Source organism: Dunckerocampus dactyliophorus, chromosome 19 (assembly GCF_027744805.1).
Source record: "Dunckerocampus dactyliophorus isolate RoL2022-P2 chromosome 19, RoL_Ddac_1.1, whole genome shotgun sequence".
Lineage (NCBI taxonomy): Eukaryota > Metazoa > Chordata > Actinopteri > Syngnathiformes > Syngnathidae > Dunckerocampus > Dunckerocampus dactyliophorus.
Genome location: NC_072837.1, coordinates 16939285 through 16961173, shown reverse-complemented (window position 1 = coordinate 16961173; position 21889 = coordinate 16939285). Strand labels below are relative to the sequence as shown.

Here is a 21889-nt window from a genome sequence, read left to right as displayed (position 1 = left end):
GGCAGAGTTCCAAGACCAAAACCACTGCTGAACAAAAAGAACAGTAAGGCTTGTCTCAATTTTGCCAGAGAGATACGAGTTGAACTTTTTGGAAGGTATGTGTCCCATTACATCTGACGTAAAAGTAATGCCGCATTTCAGAAAGAGAACATGGCAACAGTAAAATACGATGGTGGTAGTGTGATGGTCTGGGGCTGTTTTGCTGCTTCAGGACCTGGAAGACTTGCTGTAATAAATGGAACCATGAATTCTGCTGTCTACCAAAAAATCCTGAAGAATGTCCAACCATCTGTTGGTGACCTCAAGCTGAAACCAACTTGGGTTCTGCAGCAGGACAATGATCCAAAACACACCAGCAAGTCCACCTCTGAATGGCTGAAGAAAAACAAAAGACTTTGGAGAGGCCTCGTCAAAGTCCTGAGCTAAATCCTATAGAGGTGCTGTGACATGACCTTAAAAAGGCGCTTCATGCTGGAAAACCCTCCAATGTGGCTGAATGACAATTCTGCAAAGAATTGGGGGGGGGGTGATACTAGTAGGCTTTTTCAGCTCTATCACAAAGCTGAGATGCAATTGTTAGCGTATTTCTGTACATTCATTTGTCACTATGTGGACCTGGCTGGAAACATTTTTTAACATTCTCTGCTATGCATTTCCTGCTTTAGATGAAATCCCAGAGAGCGAGCGTGAGATCAGTAAATATGGTTAAGCACTTTATTGGCTGGGGAACATTCACTCCTTCAAGTTTCTCTTTTGCGGTATAACCACACAATCTTTGATACTTTTTAAGTGCTGTATGGAAATGCACAAAACAACAATAAATACTTCTTTGTCAGCCGCTGCTGTGGAAATGAAACATTCAGAGGAGAATTCACACTAGACGTCAAAAAACAAATTGAATTGCAATGAACACTTCTTGGTTGCTGTGCTTCAACCAACCTTGATAGCAGCTGGAGTATAACCGCATGTAAACATCACTTCTTTGTTCACAATACACTGAATGTCATCGCTTGGCTTCCACTTTTTGACACGTTCAACCTCCCAACTAAAAGGTTTTTTATATGAGCATGACAATCAAAGGTAAACGTTGGCGATGACGCAACGCTCTGCTTTTTTCTAGAAAGATGTGTGCTCCTCACTCGGTGTGCTCCTTTTACTTTGTGCTTTGTCTCCGACAGCCTGGAGATGTGCCAGCGATCTCAAACGTCAGGAAAAGCCAAGTCAGGTGGTTCCACTGGTACCACATGTTCAAGCTGACACTGAACCAAGTAGAACTTTACCCGTGCCGTCAGCCTCCTTGTCCTTGTGCAGCTTTTATGATTATGAACCAAAACATGTGCTGCAGCTTTAAGGGGAACCAAATCATTGCGAACAGCGGAAACTCTAAAAATGGGACACTCGTCGTTTTCAGCAAAAGCACCAGTATTGTTTTTCATTTCAAAGACTTATAATATTCCAAATGTTAAAAGATGTGTGACTGTCACCAAGACTGGAACAGCAATAATTAAGATCATCTTACACTTTGACCTCCACTTCATTTTTCATTACAAGGGGACAGCTTGACTGGACTTGAGATTTATTTGTAAGGATTTATTTGATTCCTTAATTCATTTTCTGATTATTTCTTCCAAACAAAGGAGAGGCAGATTAACGGATTGTGTCGGACTTTAGAGGTTCCACTGTGCAACTTTTTTTTTTTTGAATGAACTGTGGAATGTGGCTTTGCTCCAGAAGACGACCACCTGTGGAGACTTCAGCTCTTGTGCTAAGACGTCTTTGAACATTGCGAAGACGAGTCCGTGTTGAGGACTTCGATCATGGTCCTGGTGGACGGGAAGGTCTCTGCCACGGAGGGAAGATTCTGGTACCAAGTGGGTAAACTGCGGGGCCAGAAAGAGCTTGTAAAATTTATATAAAATGAAAAATAACTTTATGACTTGAATGTTCAACTCTTGATCAAGATTTTAAAACCAGAATTTACATTTTGATCTTAAAACGAAAAGTGCACTTTTTTTTTTGCAATTTTGCCCTCATCTGCAATCCCAATGTGAAACATGAACACGTCTTTCTCTTTTGTGTGCGTTCTAAAGATATAAAAACAGATGAAAAGAGGCAGCTAAGAATGAACATAATGGGACGCACCTATTCCACCTATAAAGCCTTCAGAAAAAACCTCCAACAGGCCCCATTTCCATAATGTGACCTGCATGTAAACCAAGCTACAGCGACATTGTTATTATTGGTATTACTATTGTTACGCCCAAGAACTACGTTACTAGTGTATTGACACCTTGCCACACCACACCGGCTAGCTACCACCACACATTCACTCAATGCCTCAGGCCACTAGCGAAAGGTAACGCTACATATTGGAGCTTCCGCCACTGCTGCTGTGTTTTTGTTTTTGACTTTAGGTGTAGCATTCCTTTCTACTGTATGTTGCTATGTGAAGTCAATCCACCAGGGAAGGAATTTCTGCTAATACAATGAGCAAAATAGTGTAAGTATTCCATGTTATCATGAATGTACCTGTTACTACATGCTCACAGCATGGATAGAAAACCATAAAACCTTGTTGGAGCTTTTTGGAGGTGTTTTAATAGCAGCCTTTCTAGGCGGAATAGGTGTGTCCTATTATGTGCATTAATGTCTCTTTTTATTTTTTTTATCTTTAGAATGCATGTCTCACAAAGATTGTGGATGATGGGCAACACTCCAAAAAAGTGTACTTTTCCTTGTGAGACAAGGAGGTTCTAAGTAGAGCTTCAAAATGCAAAAGAAGAAATGGGAGTGAGACAAAAAAGCAATTTATTGCAAAGAAGCATTAAAGTGAAATAGGCTGTTCATCAGCTGATCAAAAAAAAAGGCACTGTCATGATCTCTCGATGCCAAGGCAAAAAAGCTTTCTCCTTGAACACGGTGGAATTGTTGAGCTACATAACAAAGGCCTCTCGCGCCTTTGCTGCTGAGATTGGACGCAGTAAGACAGTCATTTGAAACTTGTTCAAACACCCTGAGGCTCATGGAACACAAAAGTCAAGTCGTAGACCGAAAAAAATGAGCCAGAGGCTGTCCATCAAAACACGGGACCACCCTCAGCCCAAATGAAGGTTGTTACTGGTGCCGAGTGCAGTCCAATAACCATCAGACGCCATTAATCTGCCAGCGAAGGCTTTTAAGAAGAAAAAAGCTCTTCAAAGGCTCCTTCAAGGTTTGGAATTTGCAGGAGAGCACCAAACATGGGACATTGAAGAAAGTTTTATTTTCTCTTTACGGTCCTGATGGCTTCCAACGTTACTAGCATGACAAGGAGATTCCACCTGAGATGTTTACCACGCAGCACAGTGGCGGGGGCGCCATCATGATCCTTCAATGGAACAATGGAGCTTCAAGTAGTGCAGGGGCGTCAAACGGCAGCTGGCTATGTGGAGATGTTGCAGGGGGCATCCCTCGTGACTGAAGGTCCTCGTCTGTGTGGTAATGAGTTCTTCAACAGGAGGACTTCTTCTAGAGGAATACGCTCGCTTTTTTTGACCATCCTGCGTGTTCTCCTCATATGAATCCAATGGAGAACATTTGGGGATGGATTTACAAAAACGGACATCAGTTCCAGACAGTGGATGCCCTTCGTAAAGCCATCTTCACCACCTGGAGCAACATTCCCACTAGCCTCCTGGAAACACTGGCATCAAGCATGCCCAAAGCCATTTTTCACCCCATTAACAAGAATGGCACAGCTACTCATTACTCACTCGTTTTTTATACATTTTATCTCCACTGTAGAGGGGTTTCAGTTTTTTTTTTTTTTTTTTTTTTTTTTTAGGTATAGTCCTAAACTTTTGATCAGCTGATGAACAGTCTATTTCACTTTAATGCTTCTTTGCAACAAATTACTTTTTTGTCTCATTCTTTTGCATCCTTCAGCTCTACTTAGAATCTGCTTCAGAGCCAACAGTGCATTTTTCAACTGCTCTTAAGATTTGGATCAGGAGTGTACTGTATATATAGTAAAACAACCTTGAATGTATAAATGACTCACCTCCTGAGGTTCATCCAGCTCTTTGCTGTTTTACTGAAGCCGTCTGGACTGGGCGTGGTCATGGCCTCAAAGTCCACCAGCTACACCAAAACAAAAATCAGAAGAAAGCAAGAGTGCGTTCACACTTGGCATTTATGCTCTGGTTAGCCTCCGTTTGGTCAAGATGGGGAGTATTGGCCCTCGGGAGTATCAGGAGTTTTCCCAATGGGCTGATCAGTATAATGGGCTGATTGACAGCTGCTTATTTCTTGCTTTTATTGCTGCATGTTGCCTTGGTAACTATGGGAACATGGCGCTGCAGGCACAGCAGACAGGGCGGGTTGGCACAGTGATCCCCCCATCTTCCCCCTCCCATCCACCCACCCCCCACCCAACTATACACGTAGGACACATGCTGTGCGTAGGGCCCCACGATCCATGGTGGGGGGCCCAGTTTGCGGAAGGGATGCATTCTCAGCAAATGCGCAAAGGACGCATGGCTGTCGTGACGCACGCATGGAGCATCAAGTAAGGCCGAGGCGCTGTCCCCAAGTAGAGAATCAAATTGCTAAATTCACATATTCTCCTCACCCAAACCAACTTTACTGGTGAAGCACTTTAAAACAAGCACAGTTGAGAATGTCTAAGATGAGCTGTGTGCAAGAATAAACGCACTTCTTGTCTTTTTTCACTCCCGCCCATTTATTTTTAATAATTATCTTTTTGCCAGGGGCCCTTGGAATTGTCTGGCTAGTAGTGCTCATCATAAATAAATTGAAAAATCTACAGTTAATCCATGTGATTGGGATCGGACGATCTCACTCATGGATGATCGGTATCGGAATCGACAGCATGAAACCCTGATTGGAGCATCCCTATTCTAAAATAAGATTTTGCTGTACATTTTCTAAATATTTCCATTTTCTTCTTGTAGTTTTTCTCGTAATACAATGACTCTGTCTCTTAATATTTTCATTTTATTCTTGGAAAATTACTGCTCATTTTCCCCATTAGTGCTGTTATTTTCTTTATATATTCCAAATACTTCAACTTTTTGTAAATTTTCTTCTCGCAGTATTATGACTTTATTCCCATACGGTTTTGAATTTATTTTCATCATATTTGGAATTTATTCCCATAATATTAGAAATTTTCCTCAACCTAATTTGCCAAAAATTAGGTATAATAATTATTATAATATTCGGACTTAAAAAATATTTTCTTTAATATTTCAACTACAGTATACGCTACTAAAATGTTATTTTTCCTGATAATATTATGACATTATTCCTGTAAAATTACGACCTTTTCTTCTACATTACAAATTTCACTTAATATTTTCACTTCATCCTCGTAAGATTACTGCTAATATTTTCATTTTTGCTCTTTTAGTTTTCCTCTTAACTGATATTTTGGAGAATATTCCACAGACCAATTCAAAAAACAGCGGCAGGCTGCACTTTGGACAGCCCTGGTTTTGAGCCAAGTGGGAGCAGATAGATAAAGAAGCCAAGAGGGCCTCACGCTGAGCCCTGAGGAGCTCCACACGAGAGAGGTGCAGAGCAGGATACGGACTCACCGAGGCGGACGCGGAAAGAACAATCTGCCAAGTAAGAGCTGTGTCGTACCCCTGATGCCCACCAACCGCTCTAAGCCGGACAAGAACAACTCATGGTCCGCTGTATTAAAAGCTGAAGTTAAGTCTAAAAGCACACCAGAGTTTGTACACATATACATCTATCTAAGTCTAAAAGCACACCAGAGTTTGTACACATATACATCTATCTATCTATCTATCTATCTATCTATCTATCTATCTATCTATCTATCTTTCAAAACTCTTGCCAAGTGCTGATTGTGTGTTGTACAATGTTTTAAACCCAGATTGGAAAACCTCTTCCAGAAAGGCTAACAATTGACTGTAAACTATCTTCTCAAGAGATTGTAGAACAAAAAGGCAAATAGGAGACTGGCTTGTATTTAGCAAGAACTGTTGGGTCGACACCATTTTTGTTTTTTAAATCAGCGATTGAAGCACTGCATGTTCAGGGAGCACCCGTAGATGATGAAGGCTCATCTTAGCGCTTTCATAGATATATCACCAATTTAAGACAAAAGTGACATTACCTTTCCTTTGGGGATCCGACCGCTGACCTCCTTCCCGCTGGCCATCAGCGACCCCATCACTACAGAGTAGGCCACCACGCTGCACACGCACACACACACCAGCTGTTATACACTTATAGCTACACTTCATTTCACTTCATGCTGGGACTGTATAGAGTAAACATTCATGGCTCAGCATATTGATGGTGTGATGGCGCTAATCTCCATCCATCCATCTTCTACCGCTTATCTGAGGTCGGGTATCTTATCTGCTGGCAGGGGAACCCAGACTTCCCTTTCCCAGGCTAGTTTGTCCAGCTCCTCCCAGCTGATCCCGAGGCGTTCCCAGGCCAGTTGAGAGACATAGTCTCTCCAACGTGTCCTGGGTCTTCCCCGAAGACTCCTACCGGTTGGATGTGCCCTGAACACCTTCTCAGGGAGGCGTCCGGGAGGCAAACTAACTACAGTCAAACTTGTCTATAGCGGCCACTAGAGGGAGTCTGCAAAAGTTGCCGCTATAGACAGGTGGCCTCTATAGACAGGTTGGCGTCCAGTTTGAATGTTGACCAGTAGAGGGAAAAAAAGGGAAAATAATAATAATAATAATGTTGACCAGTAGAGGGCATTGTGGACTGCGGATAAAAGTTGTACAGCACTACTAGGCTTGTTATTATCATGGTTCATGGTTCATGGTTTTAATTCATCCTGAACATGCATGAGTCAAACAGTAGCACATCACATAGTACAATTCACAATTTTGCATGTCCAAAAAGGAGTAGGAAGAAGCCAAGCTTATTTAATCCTACCCCTCATCAGTTTCACATCAGTTGCAATACATTTATTCACCTCTTGTTCTTCCAAGTGTACTTTGTAGGTCTACATGACAATGTAGTGCAATCATAGCCAAGGTTTTTACTTACTAAAAGGAAGCTAGAGGCTTAATAATAACTGATAGAATATATCCACGACCCACAGAACAAAGCTGTGCTAGTAATGTCTTACGCTTGTTTTTAATATTTTACTTTTTATACGGCAGTGTCATTACAGCTTTAGTTCATCAGGAAGTGATGGTGGGCGTCCCGAGCAGGAGAGCTAGGCTCAGTGCTAGCTGTGAGTTTTGAGAGAGTTGGGAAGTGTGTTTATGTTGGCGTGGATGTAAAGTCCTGCAGTGTTCTCCGCTGTTAATAAAGCCATTAAAGTGCATCGGCGACGTGAGTCTCTCCTTCCCCACAACAAGCGGCATTACAGTATTGACCAGTGCACACCAGGAAATAAACGGTGTCATTTCTTACAGGCATTGGCTGGACAGCTATGTAGTAGGGCTTGTTTAACCTTTGCCTTGTGGGCAAGCAGGAAGGAGAGACGATGCTGAGAGATGTGTGTGTGTTCTGAGCTGCTGTCTGGTGGCCGCGTTCAATAAATAAAGTTGGCAGAAGCAACAGGAGAAGTTTCCTTCTTTGCTTCGGAGCTGAATAACACTGACAAGTTAACAGACGGGCCGCACGGTGGTCTAGTGGTTAGCACGTTGGCCAATACAGGAACAGCCTGGAGATCAGGAAGACCTGGGTTTGATTCTCCCCTGGGCATTTCTGTGTGGAGTTCTCCCCGTGTGCGCGTGGGTTTTCTCCAGGCACTCCGGCTTCCTCCCACATTCCCAAAAAACATGCAGGTGAGGTTAATTGGCGACTCAATTGTCTATAGGTGTGAATGTGAGTGTGAATGGTTGTTTGTCTATATGTGCCCTGCGATTGGCTGGCGACCAGTCCAGGGTGTACCCCGCCTGTCGCCCGAAGTCAGCTGGGATAGGCTTCAGCATGCCCCCGTGACCCTAATGAGGATGAAGCGGATGGATGGAAGTTAACAGACTAGTAGCGAACGGAAAAGAAGACGGCTTTGTTTGTGTCGAATACAGAAGATGAGGACTTTGATGGATTTGTGGATGAGGATGGATGAAAAATAACGTGAGTACATTCTAAAATACTTCAATTAAGTACAACCGAACTCAGTTTTGCTCCAGCTGCCGCATGCATGCTAGCGTATGTTTTTTTTTTTTTTTTTTGTAGCGTCACTGGGAGCAGGTCCTGTTCCCAGCCTACTTTGCGGTAATGTTTTGGTGCAAATGCTCTTAAAGTTACATGTTTGACCAGGAAATAGCAAGCTCAAAAGAAGACGGCTTTTTTATGTGGAACAACTGACAGTTTGTGTGGATCTTGTGAATGATTGTGACTGAGCTAGGACTCAGTAATTAAAGTCTACACACGACGGCTTCATTGATTGAAAAACCAAACTTTTTCGTGCATGAAGCTTCTACTTGAGTCACTATATGCCGCTATATGCGGTCAGATATTGACCAAGGGAGACAAAATGGGTGGCCGCTGGCCTCGTTGGACAGGTGACTGCTATACACAGGGTCTATAACATGTAAATTTGCTGCGGGGGATTTTTCAGTGGCTGCTATAGGCAGGTGGCCGTTCTATAAAGGTGGCCGCTAAGACAGGTTTGACTGTAGATGCCCGAGCCACCTCATCTGGCTCTTCTCAGTGTGGAGGAGGAGCGGTTCTACTCCGAGCTTCTCCCGGATGACAGTGCTTCTCACCTTATCGCTAAGGGAGAGCACAGCCGCCCTACGGAGAAAACTCATTTTGACCGCTTGACGGCACTATCTGCAATGTAAAGAGTGCTGCGGCTATGAATCCAGCAGTTCACTCCAGGTTTTCCAGCAGGAATATACTTTGACCAGACGTGATGTGCGGTCAGGTGAGGCAGGTGAACCTCATGATTAAAAACACAAAAACAAAAAAATAACAAAATATCAATATTTGTCCACTGAACTATATTATTATTATTAATGTTCAGTATGCCTCCAATCGTTTTTAACATTTTCTTTTTAGCAGAACAGAACAAATTTAGAAACATACATTTTCTTAATTTGCAGATTGCAGAACCTAAGATGAGGCCACTGTGAGTGTGGCTTCTCGGGTTAGTGTGCAAGCTCCGCCTACCGTCTGAGTGCATAATATCTTATAATATCTTGCAGAAACATTTATTATACACCAGCCTGTGCAATGTCTTTTATGGAAGTGTGACATTATTATTCTGGCTAATCAGACCACAAAATACACAGAAATGTCATACGGGAGGCACTAGCAGTACACATGCATCCTGATGGGGTGGGGGCACATGCATTCAACATATTCTTATGCTCTGCTGAAAGAATGAATGAATGAATGAATGTGACTGCCAAGATGGAGCATTACATCAGACTTTAAGTACCAGAACTTTTCCTGGAGAAGAAAAGGCTTGCATGTACTTCAAATAGTTTTATTACAAAAATAAACTCGAAACATTTCTTTGAACCAAAGTAAATTACTCTTTTTTTTTTTTTGGCTATCCTCTTAACTCATTCATTTCCAAAGACGTAATCCTGAACAACCTATTTATACGTCTTTTATGTATTTTTGCACGAGAGGCAAAAATAGGTGATGATGCAACTCTGCACTAATGTATTCACATTTCAGAGCACTTTTATGCCAGAAAAACGTGCAGAAGATTACGCACTGTAGGGACATTTTAACGCATGCGCACACATTCAGTTCCAAACGTGAAAATTGTAAATGGTTAATGGTGTTATGTTTGTAAATAAATTCTTTTGATGTAAAACAACCCCTTCTTGCTGTTTTAGTGTTCTTGTTAAATTATATTTTTAGAATGTGCTGTGGGCCAATACAAAAAAAACAGGTGTGGGCCGCACTTTGGACACGACTGCCATAGTTGCTAAGATGTGTGTCTTTTTTTTCTACATCACTGGTAGATGATTACCTGGAGCCTCTGGAGAGCGGCATGAGGTTGCAGAAGTAATAAACCAAAGAGAGGATCAAGTTGCACACAGCATCTGCATCCTAAAACAAAAAAAAGAGCAAAGGTCATCACAGTCCAAAAAAAAGCACACCTTCTTCTGGAACAATAAACCAAGCAATTTCCCTTGTGGATCAGTAAAGCCTCAATCTGATCTTTCATTTTGTTTTCTGCTGCACAGAGTCAGACGTCAGACAGGCGGTCCTAGTTTGTAACAATTTATGTTCTCTCTGGTGGAACACAAGGTAGTCAGTCTAATCTCTCATGAGATAATCGGATAATCACCCCGAGCTCGGTGGAGAGCATCAAGGCCTTTCCTTTGGCCGTCAGCTCTCTGTAGATGGACTCTATCTCTGCCTGGTACTGCTGTGTGCGCTCCTCTGTGGTCTGCGTCTCCACTGAGAACAGCATGTTGCCCACTCTGCCAGGCCCAGCACAAACGCAGGCCATGAATCGGTGTGCAAGCTGATATTTGACATGCAAGCGGCCGCTACATACCTGTCTCCAGTGATGGTGATGGTGAAGCCGTCATATTCTTTCCCAGAATCCTTCACACTGGGCACTTTGGAGTTGACTGTGAAGCCATCTCTGGTTTTACTGTTAAACTGCTTCAGGAAACAAAACAGAAAAAGGCTGCAGTTTAAGTGCACGAATGCGTTCACACTGACAAGGAGAGTAAAATGCAGAAGGACCAAGTGCGGTGGTTGTAATTCACTGTTAAAAAAGGAGAGAAGATGGTTGATGATGCACAGGTGGGGGTAAGGAATGGACAGCCCTGATGCGGCCATCAGGGTTTTATGCTGCCGACTCCGATCATCCATGAGTGAGATCATCTGATACCGATCTACATGACTAACTGTAAATGTTTCAATGTATTTATCAGTGCTATTGGCCAGGGGCACCATATGGGGGGGGAAGTTAGTTGTCGGGGGTTTGGGCACCCCTGACAATTTCCATCATTTTCATGAATAAAACATTGGGTGTTTGTATCTGCTATTTCATTTTGATAAATCACGTCATTGTGATGGACACAGTAGTATTGCAGGTGTGAAATGAGGTTAATTGGATTAACACAAGCAATATGCATCCAAACAAAATTAGACAGGTGTAGAATTCTGGGCACCCCCGTCGTTTTGTTGATTTGAATATCTCTATCTACCTAGCACTGGTTAAGTGGAAAACACACTGGGTTTTGTGAGCTCATTAAGCCTTGAATTTCATAGATGCATCCGATCATCTATCCATCCATCCTCTATGCCGCTTATCCTCACTAGGGTCGCGGCTATGCTGGAGCCTATCCCAGCTGACTTCGGGCGAGAGTCGGGGTACACCCTGGACTGGTCACCAGTCAATGCGCACACATGGGGAGAACATGCAAACTCCACACAGAGATGCCCAACAGATTCAAACCCAGATCTTCCCGATCTCCTGACTGTGTGGCCAACATGCTAACCACGAGACCACCGTGCAGCCCTCATCTCAAAGATGCCATCTATCACTATCAGTATCCAATATCCATTTAAATGTCTTATTTGTTATTATTCTGTCTACTATATTGGCTAATAGGAGTGTAAAGGTGACTATAGGGGTGTTATTTCATGTCTAGAGGGCTCCAACAATGTTTAAAAAAAACGTATTTGCAAGAAAATATATACAAATATTCCATTGGTAAGTTAGGAATCTGGAACCAATTAACGGCCATAAACAAAGGATTACGCTATAAGAAAGCCAACATAGAGCATCTTTTCTTTGAAATTCCAAAGTTCCTTTTCATCTTTACCTTCATGATAGGAAGGAGGTCCTCCACTTTATTCACATTCTCCAGGGCTTGGCGGACTTCTACCAGTCCTCTGGGGTTGTACGCCCTGGGAAAGACCAAATGGACACAGAAGTGAGTCACGCACACCCACACACAACTGTCAGACGTGTGCTAGCTGTGGCGTGGAAATGATACGGCTGGTGGGAGAGAAGGGACACAAAGGAATATGAAATGTGAGCGAGTGGGAGTACCCGTGGTAGACCAGGATTCGGTCTTTGATGAAGTCCAGGATTTTGTCAAAGTACGCCAGGTATCTGATGTTGATAATCTGACCCCTGAGGGAAGGAATGAAAGGAAATGAATGAAACGTGGCGCCGGGCGGAACACACACCTTGAAAAGTGATTATCTAAGATTAAGTGGCACAGCCCGAGTGTAGCCAAGTTGTCAGGTCACCTGATGAGGTTGATGTGATTGTTGAATCCGCGACTCAGACTCCTCGCGGGCATTTGGTCCAACCACAGAACCGGCTGGTCGGGATCAGCAATCCTGCCAGACGTCACAAATATTCCAAAATCATTGCATCACATGATTGATAACGCTGATAGTAGCAACAAAACTACTTCACTTATGTCAAAGTACAGTGGAAACACTTTTTTGTTCTTAATTTGTTCTAAAAGGTTCAACAAAAAACGATTCATGAGGCAATTTTTCCCACAGAAAATCATGGATCCAGTTAATCTGTTCGTTGATGTGATTTTCGAAGTGTTAGTGACTGCATCTCGTGGTCGTCTAGTGACAATGAAGAAGTGTCGTTCCGAGGATGAGCGGGCTAGAGAGGTGTTTGTGAGTTGGAGATTCGTATATGGTGTTGGAATTCAACTGCTGTTGATGTGTTCAGGTCAGAATAAAGTTATTAAAGAGCAGCAGATTCTGTGTGACTGTGTGGGGATGCTATTGTGGCTCCATCTGCCGTCAAACAGAGATGTGGCTTGATGCGTCATGTGATAATGACGCTAAAATGTTAACGTCATTAATGAAATAAATTAGTTACCACTGTTAACATGCTATTTTTGAAAGCCCTGATTAAAATGAGTTATAAAACAACAATAAAGTTGGAATTTTTGGCAATAGTTGTACCATAGGAATAAAGCCATAACATTACGAGAAGACAATTTAAGAAGAGGAAAGCTGAAACATTAAATTAAATAAAAAAAAAAAAATGGAAATGAAAAAATGGAAAAAAAGAGAGCAAAGTTAATAGTAGGCCAGCTGTGAGACGTAATCCCTCCAGCGTGTTCTAGGTCTGCTCTGGGGCCTTCTCCCGGCTGGGCATGCCCAGAACACCTCACCCGGGAGGCGTCCGGACTAGATGCCCGAGCCACCTCAACTGGCTCCTCTCCATGTGCAGGAGCAGTGGCTCTTCTGAGCCTCTCCCGGATGACTCAGCTCCTCACCGTACGTTTCGCTTGTATCCGCAATCTCGTTCTTTCAGTCACGACGCGAAGCTCATGGCCATCAAAAGGTAAATTGAGAGCTAAGCCGTCCGGCTCAGCTCTCTCTTCACCTCAACTGTCCGGTACAGAGACTGCATTACTGCAGATGCTGTGCCGATCCGTCTGTCGACCTCAAGCTCCATCCTTCCCTCACTCGTGAACAACATCCCGAGATACTTGAACCCCTCCGCCTGGGGCAAGACCTTGCTACTAACCCGCAGTGTACAATCCACCCTTTTCCGACTGGGAATCATTGCCTCGGATTTGGAGGTGCTGAGTGTCATCTCAGAAGCTTCACACTCAGCTGCAAACCGCCCCAGTAAACACTGAAGGTCACAGCCCGATGAGGCCATCAGGACCACATCGTCTGCAATAGCAGAGAAGAGATCCTAAGGCCCCCAAACTGGACCCTCTCCACAAAATATCAAAGTGGCTAAGCTGCATCCTTTACACTACGTGTCCCTCACTGGGAAACCATTTGGAAACCCCTGCTGTAGACAACCACGACATCCACTAGTCATCCCCTGGTTGTTACTATACAGTGTCATTCTTCCTTATTTGGAACAGCCTGTTCCCCTGTGTACCTAAAATAACCACATCAGGAGTTCCCACCTCCTCCACTTGACAGCGACGTCAAACATGTCCCTCCACTGCATCTGCCTGGTCTTGCCGTTGACTCGCACTTTGGCGTTGCTCCACGTGCGCTGCATGGCCTGCATCACCTCCAGCGTGGCCAAACCCATGGCTGCACAAAGCAAGCAAATAAACCCCGCCCCCAGTGCTTGTTTGGGAAAGACACTAAACACTGGGGGTCATGCATTGTGGGTCACCTCTGTGTATCCTCCTGTTGGGCAAGAAGCCCGGCGTGTCGTACTGCATCAGTGCACCCAGGTGGTCGGCCGTGCAGATCAGCTTCTGGATGTCGGCGCCGTAGCTCTCAAAGTTCTGGAGCAGCACATCCCTGCCAGCGGGGAAAAGACATTTTAGAAACGAAAATTTTCATCTCAGCTGCTACTTTGGTATCAAGTAGGGATGCATGTTTGTGTTTTTTTTCAAACCAATACTAATAACCAGTAACATTTTTTTAGATTTAAGTGTACTTTGTGCACACCTGGAGTTAAGAAGGACCGGAACAAATTAGGATTTCACCAACTGTACCTGTTGATTTGTCCTAGGGCTGGGCGACATTAACCAAAACTCATATCCTGATATATTTATGCTGACTATCAATATACGATATATAACCCAATATTTTGTCCACCATATGAGTTTAATACCAAAAGCACAAAAGAACAAAATATGACATCAGTGCCCTTCTCAAGAGGAAATTTTTAAATGTCAGCAGCAACTCAAAAATACTTGGCATTTTGTTTGTCTTTCACAGCACAAAGGCTACAATTAGCACATTGTCTCCATTTTCCACAGGAAACGATGCTGCACCACCATTTACATGAACTGGCTTTGTAGTTTTCTTAGGTTTACCTTTCGGTAACATCTCAAATGTTGTCGGTCAGTTAAATGTGGCTTAAATGTAGCCACGCCTCGGTGTTTGCCGCAGATGGTGCTTGGTGAGAGGTGTAGCTTCTCCGAAGCACAGTGCTAGCCGCTGCCAGTCGTAGCTTCTCTGAAGCCCTGTGCTAGCTAGCCACAGCCACTCTTGGTGCAATGGGTACCTGTTCCGGGGCACGGTGCTAGCCTCTGTGGGAGTGGGAGTTGACACCTGTAGCGAAGTGTAGCTTCTCCGGAGTTACAGTGCATATCCAGTCTATAACGATGTTTTTTTTTTTATATCGTGCTGAAAAGAAATATCGATATATCGCCCAGCCATAATTTGTCCTAATCAAATACCATGACATTACTACTACCACATCACTACTATCCGGAGAATCACAATATAGGAGGGATTGGCCACCTGGCGTGGCCCAGCAAGGTGCACTGTATTCGGGCACACGCTACCAGCAGCTGGTGTGACGCCACTGAGGTCTTTTGAACTTTTGAAACGCCACAGCGCTGGCATTCTAGGTGGCTGATAAAGTTTTTTGTGTGCTCGATGTTTTTTTTTTCCCCTCACTGCGGAGCATTTGGTACAACTAGGATGTCTTCCTCAGGAAGTGAATGAACGTTTACAAGTCAGCTCAGGGGAAGTTACGACAGGCTGTTCAAGTTTTTTTTAATTATCGTTTTTTTTTTATGTTATCGGATTTATCGTTATGACATCATTTCCTGATATCAGCCCGATAATTATCATGCACCCCTAGTATCGAGCGTACTTGATATGCGGCTGCAGGCCAGGCTGCTCCTCATAGTCTTCTATGAGGAAGGGCAGGTTCTTGGCCCAGTGATTCTTGAAGTTCCCCGGCAAGTCCTGGTCCACGTTGTACTCGGCGACCGGGACGTCCAGGTGGGAATGCACGTAGCGAGAGTACTCTGGTGGGAAAAGATGTCACTTGGAATCATGTGTAACATCTGACTACAGACTGGCGGCACCAACCTCGGAGGTATTTGACTTTGAGGTATTCTGAGCTGGCCTTCTGTCCCAGCAGGGGGTCGTTGAGCATGACTTTAGTCTGAGCTTTGATGCCCTCGTAGAACTGACCCATGGCCACGTGACTCAGGCCCTTCATGTACTGGCACACCTCGTTGTAGGGCTCCAGCTGGAGACACCTCTGCACACCAACCCACGAGGAGACAACAGTCAATTCCTTCAATTTGCAGGCTGTCATGTGCACACCAAGAAAAAAGCTGGCGCTATCAATTGGAGTTTTTATCATCTTATCGTTGTATAATTTCAGCCAATTGGCAGCATGAGTAAAGCTCTCAGAAGAGGACTAGAGGAAGCATCTCCACCTTGAAGTTGCCGATGGCCTCCTGCAGGGAGCCGTGGTGGTAGAGCATCATGCCCCGCAGCTGCAGGGACTGGATGTGGTTTTGGTTCAGCAAGAGGGCCTTCTGGAAGCTCTCCATGGCCGCCTCAAAGTCGCCCAGCTCTCTGCACGAAGATGTAAAACACATCAAGGGCAAACATGAAGAGGACATGAGGGAGCGGTCGGTACCTGTAGGCTTGTCCCAGGCTCTTGTAAGCGTCGATGAAGTCAGACTTGAGCTTCAGCGCCTCTTTGAACGTCTCTATGGCCTCCTGGCCAAAGGACAAACATGTCACAAAAGGAGCAAGTGGCACATGAAACTGATGGATACAAAGATTCTCCCACCTTGAGCATGCCTCTGTGGAAGAAGGTGAGGCCTTTGTAGAGCATGGCGATGGGCTGATTCCTCTTCAGCTCCAAGGACTGCTGGAAATCCTCTGAGGCCGCCACATAGTCCTTTTAGATCAGTCAGTAGGTCAGGATGAAGATACACACACGCACAAACACATGCACTGATGGTTGAAACCTCTGAGATGAAGAGCAGCGTTCCTCTGTGTCTGTAGAGACGAGCAGACGGATGCAGCTGGATGGCTTTGGTCAGGTCGGCCAGAGCCTCGCTGATGCGACCCAGAGGAGACAGGATCTAAACACACACAAGCGCACCAATGCTAGTGTAACTGAACATGGGTAAAAAAAAAAAAAAAATTCGTTTTTGAGAGCAGGAAACTGGACCTGTCTGGTGTGACCTCACCTCTGCTCTCTGCTCATAGACTTCCGGCCAGTTGGGCTCCAGGGTGATGACTCTGTTGAGCTCATACAACGCCAGGTCAGCATTTTTGATGTCCTGTTAGGGCCAGAGGATTGCATGACAGCAGTTATTACGGGTCCCGGACTTGAAAAGAAGGGAATAATAATACAACAGTGAATGGAGACATGTGTCTCTCACCGCACACAGCTCCAAGCTTAAATCATGGGTGTCCAAAGTCTGGCCCCAGGAGCCATTTGTGGCATGTGGCTCGGGTTATTATTAGAGATGCACAATTTTTTAAATTCCAAGCCGATAATAACTTTTTGATACTCCAGACCAATATCAACACCGACAACTGATAACTATCTATTTTTTAACTGATAGATATTTTTACATTTAGATTTCAGTGTAGTTTGTGCACACCAGGAGGTTAGAAGGACTGGAACAAATTAGGATTTGACCGCGTGCTTCTTGTTTTTGTTTATGGCGGGTCGCAACCAACGTTTAGGTGCATACCGCCATCTACTGTACCGGAATGCAAGCACGTTGTGCACGTACCGGTATGCCTGGTCGTCACATATTTCCATCACAGAAAACACACCAGGAAATGAATATGATGCTGCTTTCAAGTTAAAGGTGATGGATTTGACTGTCAGAAAACTTTTGCACAAGTCTCGTACAAACCCTTAAAACACTATTTTCAACGGGTTTCGAAAGGCTGCAACTACTGCCAACAGAGAGAAAGACAGACGTTGGTGATGAAGGAATTAGGACGCTGTTCAATTCTGACACGGAAGAGGAAGGCTTTAGTGGTTTTAGTTCCCAAGAGGACGGCAATGAACAACTCTTTTGGTAGGCTATTGTTATCTGAATTTCTCTTGGAAATGAATGAAGTATCTATCTATCTACATCATGCACTGTTTAACTAGCTGTGTACTGTTCTGCTCTGTCCGCCAGGCACTGTTGGGGGAAAAAAAAAAATTCTCAAAAGTTAGGAAAAAAAAAAATCTTTCTGTGCAACATCTTTCTGTGCATTAAATATTCCATTTTATGACGTGCACACCTGCGGCTTATACAACGGAATTTATGGTCATTTTTAAAAACGCTCCAATGAGGTCAGACACTGTGCGGGTGAGCGAATCAAGCACTCCTTTTTTTCTACTGCCTGTGGCGACCTGTCCTAACATCCCCTGAGCTCACTTGAAATCAGACATGCAATTTAAGAGGAAGACATTTCACATGCTAGTTTTACCAAATGCTCCGCAATGAGGGGAAAAAAACCCATCAAGCACACAATAAACCTCATCAGCCACCTGAAACGCCAGCACCGTGGTGTTTGAAAAGTGCAAAAGGTTTAACAGGGACTTCTGTGGTGCTACACTGGCTGCTCGGAGCATGTGTCTGAATACAGTGCACTTTGCTGGGCAATGCCGGGTGGCTCCTCCTGCTCTATACTCTGGTTCTCCTGATAGTAATGATGTGGTAGTAGTAATGTCATGATATTTCATTAGGACAAATCAACAGGTACACTTGGTCACTATCCTAATTTGTTCCAGTCCTTCTTACCTCCAGGTGTGCACAAGCTACACTTAAATTAAATCGGTTGTCGGTGTCCTATCGGTCTTATTGTGCATCTCTAATATCAACGCAAATCAAGACAAACCTCAACATTTGGAAAGAAAGCTTGGAAGAGGTGCTTTGGTGCTGACTTATCATTGTGGCACTCACCTGGAGACTTTTCTTTCCGTAGGCGATGCCTCGGCCGTAGATGGCGCTAACCAGCTCTGGGTCGCCCTGCAGCCCCACCGCCCCCAAAAGCACATAGCATCATTCAGCTTTAGAGGTTATGATGATGATAATATGAGTAGATGAGGTTCAGATGCACCTGCAGCAGCAGCGACAAGTGTTTTATTGCTTCGTCATAAAGGCCGTTGCCGATCAGGACGTAGCCAATGGCTGCAAAGACACATAACGAGGCGATTAAGCAGACTGCCAAGAAGGGTTCATGATTGATCGCACGTTAGCCGGGCGAGAACCTACCGAGTTCCTCATTTGTGTTGGCGTTTTCGACAGGGAAGGGGATTTTCTTCTGCTCGATAAACAGCCTGGCTTGATTCTGTCACCAACCAGATGGGAAGATACACGATGCTGACACAATGCAACAGCAAACAACAGGTTCTGAGCATGCGTGTTCTCACAAGAATCTTCTCTGCGTTCAGCGAGAAAACTGATTGGCAGGCTGGGTTGCTTCCCTCCTCGCAGTCTGGGTCGTCCAACTGCAAAACAGACGAATCTGAAAGGAAACGTCAGCGTTTCTTGCGGTGGGAAGAGCTCACATGACCAGCATTTCCACAGGAGACCAATGACAACGCAGCGTTTCCTATACATTCATTTATTTGTGGCGGACCTCCACTAACAAATTTGAAACTAAAGTTTACGCGGTGACTCTTAATTTCAAACATTTTTACTTTGAAAATCTCACTTACGACCCTTCTGGGTAACGGGGGGGAGGAATTTATCCTTTTTCCAGTAAACTTCCTTTAATTTCAAAGACATGCACACAGGCCTTGATGATGCATTCATGTCTAACACTAAATCTGAATACTCTTTGTTATGCTTTATATGAAAAAACACCTGTAGTATGACAGAGACAATATGCAAAATATATGGGAAGTAGTGAAAACGTACGAGTTTGTTCATCCTGAGAAGAGAGCAGTTGGACACTCTTCTCCGTATTTTCAATATTTAGCAAAGTAATTGCAAGATGACACAAAGCTCAGTGCTGGATTTCAGTCCATCAACAAAGAAGCCTCAAACTAGGAAGGGCCTTTTCTGTTATGCTGTGCTCAAGTCCCGCCCACACATGCACGGTACCCTCCCCCTATGTGGATCAGTGGTGTGTGGCTATGTGTCTGCATCTTACTGGCACCAACTTGTGTCACTCAAGGGTGTAGGCGTGTACCTTCTATGTGTGCACGCTGCTGCAGCCAGATAAGGTTACCAAGCACGATTCAAATAACAGTACTTCTATCGTTTCATTCTCGTCAACTCTAACAGTAGAATGTGTCAAATATTTACGGGTGGTGTTGGACAGAACACTGAGCATATTTCTCAAACCGTGAAACTCAATCTCGCTCAGTTTCCATTCATTCGCCATCAAATGAGTACAAATGCGGCCAAGCGCTATATGCATTCTGGGATTTGCTTTCTCATTTGAAACATTGCATAACAACTTGTGCTCATTCAAGCAACACAGCACTACAACCACTTCAAAGTCTGTATAAACAGGCACTCAAGGCTCTGCACAAAACCCCCCCTTCCTGCCGATATTGTAACATTGTTGAAAAATACAAATTGTTAACTTTTAACGAGTTGATTTTTTTTGGCCATTGTTAGTTTGTTGTATAAGATGTGCCATGTGTTTGAAGCAGGTGTTAGGTCCGCCAGAACCTCCTCTAGAGGAGACTATTATGTTAATTTTACATCCAATGTTTTTCAATTAGAGCAGCAGGGATGTGGAATTTTCTACCATCACGTGTTGGAGACCCTAGTACTTTAAAACACTTTAAGCTTAAAGTAAATAAATGGTTATAGGCTGACCACGTGTGTCGTTATTAGTCCTGTCTCTGCTGTGTAAATATATGACTGTTGATGATCTGATCTTTCTGCTGGCACTTGTTACTGGGTGTTGTTCTATTCATCCATGTTTTACATTTTGTTCATGGTCCTTTTCATTCTGATTTCAATTTGATTTAATTTCTTGGATTAGAGTCATGGAATGTATTTTTAACCTGTGGTCATTTTGCCTTTGACCAGGGACAACAGTGCAATATATGTATTGTGCGATGTCCCTGTCAAATAAGCACAAATAAAAGGATCGTGTTGATATTTCTCAACTGATCACCACAACTTGCCAGTAAATCATTCCAGGGATGAGCAACTTGTAAAACCGGTTCATTCTGAACTGATTTGTCTTAAATTACACGGTAACGTTTACAAAACTACAAGATAATGACTGATTCCTGTCACTTCAGCGTAGCAACGCTAGCTCTTAAATTGCGAATTTTATGAATGGAGTTTGGCGTTGACCCCCAAAGGGTTAAGCTAACTGACACTTGTAATAGGGACATATCGAGTTTCTTAAGTTTTGGGTTTTTTTACATTTACAGCATCGTTGACACTTAATGACAAACGTTAGAGCAACACTTTAAGACATATGGAAACACCCGAGTGAGTAGCTTCAGAGCTGTCAAAGGCTTTGTTGTCATTAGCTTGGCTGTGTAAGCATGCAAGTGTGTTAGCTAGCAACGGTTGAACGGGGAGGACGTGGCGGAGGAACAGCAAGACTTTTACCGCAGTCCGCAGCGTACTCTTCCCACTCGGACAGCGAGCTGCATCCCTGCTTGTGGAGCTCGCTGTTGAACAGCCTCAGCGTGGAGAACAACTCGGTGGCGAGGACCGGCCGACGAGGGCAGCAGAGCAGCGAGAGCGCAATCACAACAACAGCCCGGCTGGCAGGGGCCATGTTGGGCTACATGTCATGAGTGGCGCCGACAGTGAGCTGCCGCAGCACGCCCACTCTCCCAGCATCCCTTGCGGCTGTCAAACCGCCCTTTCAATAATCACGTGATGCACAACGTCATATTTCCTTTGTAGTGGTCATTTTCAAAACTATAGTGTGGTGCATTTGTTTCAAACATGCTTAGGAAGTTACATGAAGGAAGATCACGTAGTTACATTTGCACAATGTCCGAAAAGGAGTAGGAAGAAGCACAGTGGATTTGTTTATTTCCTTGTCAAGATTATGTCATCCATTCATCCATTCTTTTTCTATGCCGCTTATCCTCATTAGGGTCGCGCGGGTATGCTGGAGCCTATCCCAGCTGACTTCCGGGAGAGGCGGGGTACACCCTGGACTGGTCGCCAGCCAATCACAGGGCACATATAGACAAACAATCATTCACACTCACATTCATACCCATGGACAATTTAGAGTCGCCAATTAACCTAACATGCATGTTTTTGGAATGTGGGAGGAAACCGGA

At 44.1% G+C, this 21889-nt stretch overlaps 1 protein-coding gene across 2 annotated transcripts; it reads right to left on the bottom strand.

Moving 5' to 3' along the window:
• Nucleotides 1–700: 700 nt before the first annotated feature.
• Nucleotides 701–21422, bottom strand: ttc13 (tetratricopeptide repeat domain 13). 2 transcript variants are annotated; one of them, XM_054762285.1, is made up of 23 exons: nt 21198–21422; nt 19043–19137; nt 18885–18960; nt 18730–18800; nt 18573–18638; nt 16848–16940; nt 16623–16739; nt 16442–16552; nt 16286–16368; nt 16080–16221; nt 15724–15898; nt 15503–15659; nt 14063–14193; nt 13845–13977; nt 12193–12285; nt 11990–12073; nt 11760–11844; nt 10478–10587; nt 10265–10400; nt 9944–10023; nt 6146–6224; nt 4040–4119; nt 701–1880 (listed from the first exon to the last, which is right to left on the bottom strand). In XM_054762285.1, the coding sequence occupies exons 1-23, from the start codon at nt 21367–21369 to the stop codon at nt 1766–1768; spliced, it is 2484 nt and encodes an 827-aa protein (XP_054618260.1). In that variant the 5' UTR covers nt 21370–21422; the 3' UTR covers nt 701–1765. The 2 variants fall into 2 exon arrangements, with proteins under 2 accessions (XP_054618260.1, XP_054618261.1); XM_054762286.1 differs by having other exon boundaries at nt 10478–10584.
• Nucleotides 21423–21889: the final 467 nt, after the last annotated feature.

Excerpts from the sequence above, each read along its gene's own strand:
- ttc13 (XM_054762285.1), bottom strand. The coding sequence starts at position 21,369 with ATGGCCCCTGCCAGCCGGGCTGTTGTTGTGATTGCGCTCTCGCTGCTC. Across the intron at positions 16,553-16,622 it reads CGCTGCTCTTCATCTCAGAG|GACTATGTGGCGGCCTCAGA; the intron begins GTTTCAACCATC and ends CTGATCTAAAAG. Across the intron at positions 10,401-10,477 it reads ATCACCATCACTGGAGACAG|AGTGGGCAACATGCTGTTCT; the intron begins GTATGTAGCGGC and ends TGGGCCTGGCAG.